Source organism: Chenopodium album, chromosome 8 (genome assembly GCF_948465745.1).
Source record: "Chenopodium album chromosome 8, dcCheAlbu1.1, whole genome shotgun sequence".
In the NCBI taxonomy this organism is placed as follows: domain Eukaryota; kingdom Viridiplantae; phylum Streptophyta; class Magnoliopsida; order Caryophyllales; family Amaranthaceae; genus Chenopodium; species Chenopodium album.
The window spans coordinates 24646374-24657632 of record NC_137841.1 but is presented as its reverse complement, the minus strand read 5'-3'; the positions used below and the strand labels follow the sequence as shown (position 1 = coordinate 24657632).

The 11259-nt window shown below is 33.1% G+C and overlaps 1 protein-coding gene across 1 annotated transcript; it reads right to left on the bottom strand.

Moving 5' to 3' along the window:
• Positions 1–8882: 8882 nt before the first annotated feature.
• Positions 8883–10497, bottom strand: LOC145642846 (uncharacterized). Its single transcript, XM_081694011.1, has 4 exons — positions 10063–10497; positions 9626–9977; positions 9350–9541; positions 8883–9199 (listed from the first exon to the last, which is right to left on the bottom strand). The coding sequence occupies exons 1-4, from the start codon at positions 10495–10497 to the stop codon at positions 8883–8885; spliced, it is 1296 nt and encodes a 431-aa protein (XP_081550137.1).
• Between the last annotated feature and the right edge of the window lie 762 nt (positions 10498–11259).

Below are 11259 nucleotides of genomic sequence, written 5' to 3'. Positions count from 1 at the left end.
AAAGCTTTCTAACTAAAAAGCCCAAAAACAGAAATTTTTTTTTTTAAAAAAAAAAAAAAAAAAAAAAAACCAAAAATATAAATAAAAAAACCAAAAAAAAAAAAGTTGAACTAAACCAATTCAAAAGAGACGAATAAAAATAAATAAATAAATAACTTCCTTCCAAATCAATATTTTAGCTAGTTATGGAATTAAATTATATAAATAGCCAATGTGTTTGTCACTATTATGTACTTCGTATTATATTAAGGGGTTTTTTTTTTTTTTTTTTTACAAGAGTTAAACCAGACTAAAAAATAATTATTTAAGGAAGGCAAACTAGAATTAGCTATTTATTCAAAAAAAAAAAAAAACTTTGCTAAGTAGCCATTTTTTCATTTTTACAGAATAATTTAATTTCTTTTTTTCTTCACTATCTATTTTAAAAAATAATAACATAGTATCGAAAATGCATTAGAGTATATATATAGTTGTTGTTAGAATTTTTTTTATATAATAATTTTTTATAATTAAATGGCTAATTAATTAAAAATTATGTGAGGAAGTTTAGGGAGTTATAGGAAAGTTTAGGGTGTGCACTAACTTTTATGTCAAAAAGTTTAGGGAGTTCTACCAATTAACCTGTAAATGAAGGTCACAAGAGGTTATAGTGAGTAACTTGCAACTTTTGAAAGTTCAGTGAGCTAACTGTAACTTTTGGCTAAGTTTAGGGAGTAGTTGTGCTCTTTACTCCTTCAAATTTATGTTGTATCCAAAGTAAGAAATACTCTTGAGCACGTATGCCGATGTTAATCTATTATCAATAATATATTGGAAAATGTTATACATAGCCATAGGGGCTACATATAAGCATTAAATTTACACTTGAAAATCGTAAATAGTTGAGAAATCATAAAAATATATACACTAATTTACGCTTGTGTTTTGTCATGAATTTCTAATTTTATACAATCTCCAAGAATGAATTTATTGCTTATATATAGCCCTTAGGGCTACAAATAGCATTACCCTAATATATTTAATTATCAATAATGCTAAAATACAAATTAATTCTTGGGTTTTCTACATTATAAGATTTATAACCCTCTAACTTTTCATTTTGTACGATGTGTCTCCTTTTTGAAAAATCCACATTTAGTTTCTATACGGTAAACTTGCCGTTATCCCGCCGTTAACAAATTCCGTTAGTGGGGCCCACTCTCCACTTAATAATTACTTTTTATTGATTTGCGTGTTAAAAATTATTCCATCAAAGGTTTTGGGGGCTATTTTGTGCCTTGAGGATGCAAATTGAGCTTAGATTTGGCAAAAAAAAAAATGACCCAAATGTATCGTTTTGCGTATTAAATACGTAAACACGCATATCGAGACATTTTTAATATGCAAAACGAAGCATTTATGTATTTCTTTTTTTGCTAAATCTGAGCCCAATTTAAAACTTTAAAGGTCAAAATAGCCCCCAAAACCTTTAACAAAACCTTTTTCAACACGCAAATCGATAAAAATATTATTAAGTGGTGAGTGGGCCCCACTAACGAAATTTGTTAACGAAAAAGTTACCGTATAGAAACTAAATGTATTATGGGGTTACAATGTGGATTTCTCAAAAAGGAGGGGCACATCGTAGAAAACGGAAAGCTAGAGGGTTATAATGTAGAAAAACCCTTAATTCTTTATATAAGTCGATTTAAAAATCATTTTCCATAATACCGTCCACGTAAGATCAATTCCTAGGTTTGGAATTTGACTGCATAGAACTGCTAATATCATTAGAGGTTCTACGCATAGAACCGCTAATACCATTAGAGGTTCTATGCATAGAACCTCTAATATCATTTGCGGTTCTAAGTTGAAGCTACCTTGTTCACTTTAACTTTCACTTCTGCTAGATTATATAATACCACTAATGATAATCCAAATTAAATAGAATTAGCGGAGCTTTATATAGAACCGTCAATGGTATTAGAGGTTTTTCTTAAATAACCACTAATACCAATAGAGATTCCATGTATAGAACCTCTAATAACATTGGAATTCTATATTAGTTAAAACCGCGAACATTGTAAGCGGTTTTATACTTGCAAATACCAAACCTAGCTTTAAACTGAGCTTACGTGGATGATATTGTGGGAAATAGTTTTTAAACCAATGTATTTTAGGAATTAGTTTAGATTCGATTTCAACAAATATCAACAAGGCTAGTTAGGAAAAATAAATAGTGTAAAAAATAATTCCTCTGTTTTATTTTAGTTGACACCTTTCGATTATCACGCTTGCTAACGCATGTTTTTGACGATTAATATCTCTAATTATAAATATTTTAAAATTATAAAAAGTAGATATTAATAAAATATACATTGAAACAATTCAAACAAGATCCTACATGAATATGTTTTATCGTATCTATAAACCACAAAAGCGAGTCAAAGCGTGTTGTAGTGTAAAAGTCAAACGGTATCAACTTAACTAAAAAAACAGAGGAAGTATATAGTACGAGTAGTAACAACTAGCAAGTATTTAAAATTGAGGGAGTATACAATTTTTGTTGCTATACATTCAAAGTTTCAAATAAATGGTATCTCAAAATAATTTTTGGTGATTAGCAATGGCGACTTGCCACCTTAACTTTTGCTTTTGGAGGTTTGGGTGTCTATTCAGCGAGTGCGTGATGTTCGGCACTATGCTTTCCTTGCATTGCGTCTGCAGTCTTTTGGTCTTCCGGCTACGCTTCTTAGCAATTCTGGTATTGTTGGTCCGGGATTGGCCTTCGATAGTGCTCTTAGTCTTTTTAACGAGACTGTGGAGACTGACCTTATGAGTAACCCTAGTGAGATCGCTGCCCCCAGACTCATGAAAAAATTGGTAGATATATATTTCATGAAGGTCGCTGCATCTGCGGATTCCACTTTCTCTTTATCTGCGCGTCAGGTTGCCTTATGGAAGTCCCAGCAGGGGGATCACTCTTAGGCCTGGTTGCGGACGGTGCTGATATTGGGTTTGGGTCAGACTATGAATGGTAAGACTTAACGTAGTGTTCTTTGCTACTGGTTGGGTGTTCCTTTGTTCTCCATTTCAACACCATGTTCTGCTTGCTCAAGGGTTTTTGATGGGGATCATACAGTGTCTTGTGCTGGGGTGGTGGCTATTAAACATCGGCACAACGTTGTTCGTGACACGCTTGTTGATATTTGTTTTCGGTCTGGGATTTCTGCTCTAAAGGAGGTTAACGTTGGGTTGACTAGAGAGAACGACGAGGCTCTTCGTCCAGCAGATGTGTTGCTTTATTCCCGGGATAGAGGCCTTGATGTATGTGTTGACTTGACGGGGTCTTCACCTTTGACACAATCGGGGTTGTCTGACTTCGTTCCTAGTTGTGTTGTGTCCGCGGCGGCGCAGCGGAAGCGGGACAAGTATGGGTCACGTTGCAGGGCTATTGGCTATGGTTTTCTTCCTTTCTCCTTTTCTTTGTTGGGGGAATTAGAGAAGAATGTTGTTGCGTTGCTGAAGCGGGTTCAGGCGTTCGCTAAGACTCGGGATTGGTGCTCGTGCAGCTACTCACATCTTCAGCAGGAAAGGGTTCGCTATAGCTAGAGGGGTGGGGGCCTAGATTGTATCTCGGCTCCCCACCAATTTCTTGTAAATTGATTGACTTTGTGGGTTTTTTTAAAATAATAATAATAATTTAAATAATAATAATAATAATAATAATAATAATAATAATAATAATAATAACATGTTATAAAATAAGCAGAAATATAAGAGATTGAGATGGAACTGATCTGTATATTCTACTTGTATTTTTTATATGATGATATATATATATATATATATATATATATATATATATATATATATATATATATATATATATATATATATATATATATATATATATATATATATATATATATATATATATATATATATATAGTACAATTGATAGGGTTTGCTTGGAGAATAATAAACCCTAAAATCTAGAAAGTTCTAGAATGATACAAGATGGACATCCACAAATATGTTTAGATAAGAATAAACCCTACATCCAGAATATTCCGGAATGATAAAGGAGTATAATGGTCATCCACACAATATTTCATAACACTCCCCCTTGGATGTCCATTATTGAATACTGTGCCTCGTTAAAACCTTATTAGGAAAAACCCTATGGGATAAAAACCTAATGAAGGAAAAAGAGTACAACATTCTTCGTAATACGCTCGAGATGCCGCCTCATTAAAAACCTTACCAGGAAAACCCAATGTGGGACAAAACCATGGTCAAGGAAAAAAGAGTGCAGCGCGTATTTTCTCCCCCTGATGAATACATAACTTCATATCTTCTAGTGTCACAGCAATGAATCCAATAGGTTGGATATCTTCTCATGTGTAGTAAAATATCACTCGTTAATCTTCGATCCTCCTAAATTGAAATTGATCTTCAAGTCTTCACGTGAACATGTGAAGTGTATTCATTTCACCTTACATGGGTTTATCTCTAATATCATTATTTCAAATCTCTGTTTAATAGTTGATTTAAAGGTTAAACTTATGCGGTTATGACTTCTGCAGGAAGTCTTTATTGATGATCATTATTTGATCAAAGATTCATTAATAATAATTTGATGACAAAACTTGATATTGTTAATGTCGTTCTTCAATTTTATATGAATTATAATATAACACATGTAATTATATACGCTAATCATGGTTCTTCTGGACCATAAGAAAACATTCTCATGCATAAGTATTCCATTGATATTCTTTAGACGTTTCATAATTGACGCGATAGCTCTCTTGCAAATACAAACAGTAAATCTCATTAACTCTCATATGCTCAAACTTCAGGTTGAGATGTCAATGATGTAGTTACATAGACTCTTCAAGAGTTTGATAGTAATTGCAATATTCAAGATATAAACTTTGTAGGGCTGGATATTTAAGTATATTGTATATAATTTCTTCAGGAACTCGTGATTCATAACATGCAATTAAATCAATGTCATCAATAATTTCATTATAAATATAAGCCCATTGAAATATAAATATCTCTTTCTAATTTTTCATCAAAGTTGTAAATATGTCTTACTATATTTTGAAGGAACATTCACATACACCATAGTCATTGTAAGAAACTAATGCATGCAACATGAGATATAGATACATGATAACATACTAAACAAATTATACAATGAATAATGACCTATGACTCACACATGTATATTAACATACATACTACTCTAAATAATGCAAGACACTGTACAGTGTGGATTTAAAAATCCATATTTCATTGGACTTCTGGTCCATGATAAACTTTAATTATTATCATTATGTCGACATCAAAATAGACAATTATTTCAGATCCCTTATTCACTAGTCCATTATATCATGCATACGCATTATTTATCGGTTCCATCATATGCCGGTATCATCATATAATTCCTCAAGGTACAATTTTAATTTGCTTGCTATTTTGACAATGATATCTGAATACATTTTTCATTGGTACCATCATAATTTTTCTTACATCATAGGCCATCTATTGTAATAGTTCAGATTTCTACACAACTTCTAAGATATTTAATACACCTGATATTAATATACTATTACACTATTAAAAGTGTCAACTGCACTATCTTTCCATATATCACATCTTTATTTTGGAACCTATTACAATCTACACTTCAAGCGTAGTGATTCAAGTATATACAATTGGCAAGCTTTATCTCAATACGCAATATATCTTGATAGCATATGGATGAAATTTAGCTAGAAAACATTTCAAATTATCATTATATATATAGGGATCATCAGTTTAATTAATTTTTTGCCAACTTACTCCAATTCTCCCCCTAAGTTGGTAAAATATCTCACATATAGGGGCATCACAATTCTTCACCTTAGTGTACAAATTTGCAATAAAATTCATTTCATGGGAGGATCATAATCAACAAAATTAATCTCTCAGAAGAATTATATTAAACAAGCTTTTATCTTTTCTAGAGAGCAATTTTAAAACATTTCTTCATTAACTATACATTCCATACCGCATATGTATTTTTTATTAATCTTTCATAATTTGTTCTCTTCAGGAAATCTAAAATTCAACATCAATGGGGAGACATATGGTGTGCAGCTGATTTTTTTATTTTGTTTTTTCTATTTCTTATGTGCTGACATATTATAGCCCAAATCAAAAGAATTGTTATACAAGCATAAATCACTTGCATGTAATTTTACTAGTTGGTGATCTTCTATATCTTTAAAGACTTAAATAGTATATTTGGTGAGCCTCTGGTCACCTGATAGTTGACAATAATATATAAGTTATTTTGGTGAACTTTTGGTCACCCATTACTCTTTCATATAAGAAATCAAACTTATTAACTCTTGAAATTTTCATCAATACAAATTATTATGAATCATTATCCAAGTATAGCTCAATCTCAATGTTATGTCTTGCCATTCAATTCATTTCATATGTTTAACATTGAGAGAGCGTTATCACATTATCACATGAAACTTCAGGTTTCCATAACGGGTAAATATTAAAACCCGGATGACCTAATTTAATTATCACATCCAATCACTTCTCTAAATTTGAATTTTTGGTCAGTTTTCCAATACTAGTGATCACTTTAAAAAACTTATTTTATGCATGGACATGAATATGATGTGATATTAAAACACCAACATGTGTTTCTTTTTACAATTGGCAAGACAATCACTTTTTTTTTAAAATTTTATTTTATCATTATTTCAATAATTACTCATACTCTGCTAGAGTTTTGACTATAATCTTGATACATGTTAATCTTGTTGGACGTTTCATACTCTTCTGGAGTCTTTTATGTAATCATGGAACACATGAACTTTACTAAAGTGATTTCTTCTAGAAATATATTGGGATTTATCACTTCCTCAAATTTGTCATTGTCAATAGTGACTCCTTTCCTTTTCGAAGATACTTAATCATCTTTAGAACTTATTGATCTATCACGCTTCAGACGTGCTATAGGTTCATCAGCAATTGATGTCGTCCTTCAGGGACATCAATTTTAATTGGAGCATTTACAGTACAATTAGTATATGAGTAATATGACAATGAAATTTATTTATATCCATCTTCAGGATGGTATCATTTCAAAATATTTAATTAACATGTGGCCACCACTATTAAATAAATCATTAATATTTAGGCTATTGTATGTACCAAACTGACCATCAATATATTTAATTATTCATGTGCAAAAATTACATAAAAACAATGGAATAAACACTATCTCCCCCTAATCCTTGCATATGGGTATAAAAACAGTCCAACAATCTTTAAATCCCTTGCTCTTTTAAGTTAGCAATATCATGTATCAATCAAAGTTAAATTTCTCTTGTAAAAGTCATGTAATTATTTTATTGATCAGTTGCTCACAATTTCATGTCATGTTGTATTTCATAAACTTATAAAAAATATTTCTCGATCAAATAGTTGAAATATAATAATGTTTGTAATTCTTATTGAGCTTTTCAATGATTTGATGACGAAAACATCATGCAAACATGCTTCTTTCCAATCATACAAATTCTCATTCACATCTAGGAGTGAGTAAATCTAGTAATTTATAAATAATCAATTTTGACCTTGAGTTTGATAAACTTTTCAAAACTTTTGTATATTCTTTCTCATGACACTATATTTATAAAATCACATTAGTATTGTGAAAATAATAGAAATTTCTAAGTCACATATATATATCTCATATTATTATTATTGGGAAATTCTACATGGTGGCCTCCTACTTTTAAGTTTTCCACGTGGGAGACGAGCGACGTTTTTTTGAATCTCTAAAGTGACATCTAAATTTCTTTAATTTACAATTAGTGGCCTAATTGTCATTAAATGGGCTAACCATCTCCTAAATGGCTCATTTAGTAACTAAGTTTGACAAAATTACTAACCTAACCCCAATTTTAATTAATCCCCTCCCCTTTTTATTATCAGTTTCCCGCCTAACATCAATTCCCCTTTTTCAATTCGTTTTCTAGGGTTTCATCTGCAATTTCAATTGCGAAAAAAAAGCTCTGCAATTGCATTTGGGTAAGGATGAATTATCGAGGACTGTCTTCAAGGAAGAGGGGCACATCTGATGCAATTGTGAGTTATTATGATGCTTCAGCAAATTCAGAGATTGCTTCAATTGTGTTCTTGTTTACATGAAATGATGTACTCAGGGTAATGAAGGGAAAGGGGTAGTATGGGTAGCAAGTAGGTGAATCCTAAATTGTATGGGTTTTATGAATGAAGTTATGTAATTCTTCTGAGTATAAATAAAAATTGGGATTGGAAGTTTTATTGTCTATTACATTTAATGGATGTTTATTTATGGTATTTTCTTTGGTTATGTTGATTTAGCCAACAATTTTATGGAGTATGTTACAAAATAGATTGAAAAGCAGAATATGACTTTAAATATGATATCAAAAGCCTGTTGCAATAATCTCATATGAAATGATAGCAACTAATATGAAATGATATTTTGCATAAAATATGATATCAAAAGCATGTTGCAATGTCAAAATACAGGACATTAAAGGATTTAGTCAAAATACAGATCATATATGTATCTTAGGCTCCCCAAAAAAAAAACCCCACAATACTTAAGCTTAGACTTAGTTCAGTAAGCTACATGTCACAAGACAACTTAGACTTTAGACTTTGTTCTTTCCTTTTGCATTTGTCTTTGACCTAGTAACAGGTTGGCTGCTGGGACCCTCATAAGCTTTCTGAGAATGCTGAGTATTATTAATGGAGGGCTCAGGTTGAGAAGCAAACTTAAGTGAGCTTCTTGTGAATCTTGTCTTTCCAACTGGCTGTGATGTGGAAGTGCTCTATTCTGCACTTTGTTTAGTAGCTTTCCTTGCTGCAGTTTTATCCCTAGCCTTTGCAATCTTCTTGCCAACCTTTGCACTTTGCTCAGCTGCAGTGAGTCCACCCTTACAGGTTTGCTTGTTGTGACCATAGGACTGACACTTAGAACATTGTACTGTTGTTGACCTTTTCCCTTTGTCTGGTTCATCAGCTGCCCTTTTCCTCTGTCTAGATGGCCTACCAATGGCTCTTGTCATTTGTGGTGGTAGGATTGTGGGCATGTCAATCTCTGGCCAGTGCTCAAAATCAGGTACAGAGTGAATAGAGTTGGCATAAGCTTGCTTATATGTTTAGACTGAGAACCATGTGCTGTAGAAGTTGTAAGGGTTCAATCCAGCAGCCAATATTGCTCTAACTGCATGTTTGCAAGGCAAACCTGAAATTTGCCATAAACCACAAATACAAGTTTTTTTTTGTTAAGTGATACAGGAAGCATAGACTTCCCATACATCCCTCACTTCATATTCACCCTCCCTTGATTGATAAGCTTTGCAAGTTCTTGATTCAAAGGTCAACACCCTTATTCTCTTTACTATTTTTGGGCAAGGTTCATCTTCATTCCAACTGTTGCATTTTTGTCTTCTAGTTGATAGCCTCACCATACACATTCTTCTTATACCTATTCAAGCATGATATGCTATGTTAGCAACATTATAGACAATATAAATCAACATTAAAGCAAGTTACAAACCAAAAGTTATACCTTCTAATAGTGTTAAAATAGGCCTGCATCTATCCACACCCAATGTTGAATTGAAACTCTCTACAAAGTTGGTCTTGTTTTCTTCATTGCATATCTTGGGATCAAATTTGTGCCTTGTCCACCTTGACTGGTTCCCCAAATCATCCAACCATTCACAAGCCTTAGGATTTACTGCCTTAATCCTATCCATGAAATTTTTAAATGTGAAAGGTGATGTGGCACTGCATGCTAACCAGAAGAGTGAATGCATCAAAGGGCCAGGAAATGCTCCTTTCCAATTTGCCGCTAAGTGTTTGCAGCAATACCTCCTGTCCACCTCAGGCCATATCTCAGTCAGTGCTGGATCTATTCCCTGTATACAAATACACAATAATAAGATTAGCTATTAGTTGCATTAAATTAACATCTTGTTGGATCAAATACCAGATGAAGCTTACTTTTTGTCTGTCTGAAATGATACACCAGTCATTACCCCTCCCAGACTCTGACAAGATCTTTTTCAAGTGCCAAAAGAAAAACTTCCATGTGTCAGCATTTTCCTTGGGAACTACAGCCCAAGCAAAGGGAAACAATTCATTGTTTCCATCTAATGCCACAGAAGATAGAAGAACCCCACCAAAATGGTCTTTCAAGTGGGCTCCATCAACTCCCACCAAACTCTTACATCCTGCAATTACGCCATCTATGGCAGCCTTGAATGAAATGAATATTGTTGAAAAGGTGAGGGCTGGATCAGGTGGATTCAGTTGCTTCCAAACATTGTGTGCCTCATATCCTGGGTTGGTTGCTTTAACCATTTCACAGTATTTTGGCAAATGCCCAAAAGAAGTATCATGCCCACCATTTATCTGCCTCAAATCCACCCCTCTCATCTTATAAAGAGTACTTGTTGCCATTACCACACCATATCTGATCTTCCACCCTTGCACTGTCATCTACCACCTGATCTTCCCTCTCCTGCCTATTCCTAACTGCTTCATTGAACTCAAACTCAGTCACCACCATTGCCTCAACCACAGTATTATTGTTCTGAGAACCCTGCTTCCTAGCAGCTGTAGTCTTTGGAATTTTGTGTAAGACATTAGGAAAGGGTGTTGGAATGACAACATTTTCTGTTTGAGGAACAATAGGGGCATTTGAGAAAGTTTCTTGTGGGGTTATGGTTTCTGAACTAGTGCCTACTTGTAGCTTTCTCTTGACAGGTAGTTTCTTAATTTTCTTAGATTTAGGTGCAATCTTTCTTTTCCCCTTTTGTTGAATCTGCTCTTCGATCATATTCATCTTCCTCTTCAGTTGGTGCATTGTAATCTAACTCAGCTTCTATCCTAATATCATTGATGTAATCATCACTTTCTAGATTTCCTACAATCCAACCTTGTTCAAGATCATTTAACCCCTCATTTATCTGAGACTTTTCCTTTTCTGGAATATTCATGTTTTTAGGTGGGCTAGCAGGGTTGTTTTTGTTCAGTGTTTCAGCAAGTTTTCTAGCAGCAATAACACAGTCACTAGGTTTATCCCCAAACCCAATCCAAATAGTAATCTCTGCCCTATCCTTCAATCTATCCAGCATACTCATTAGATCACTATCCCAAGTAATGTTAACATCTTTCATTTTATAACAGCAGTGAAAC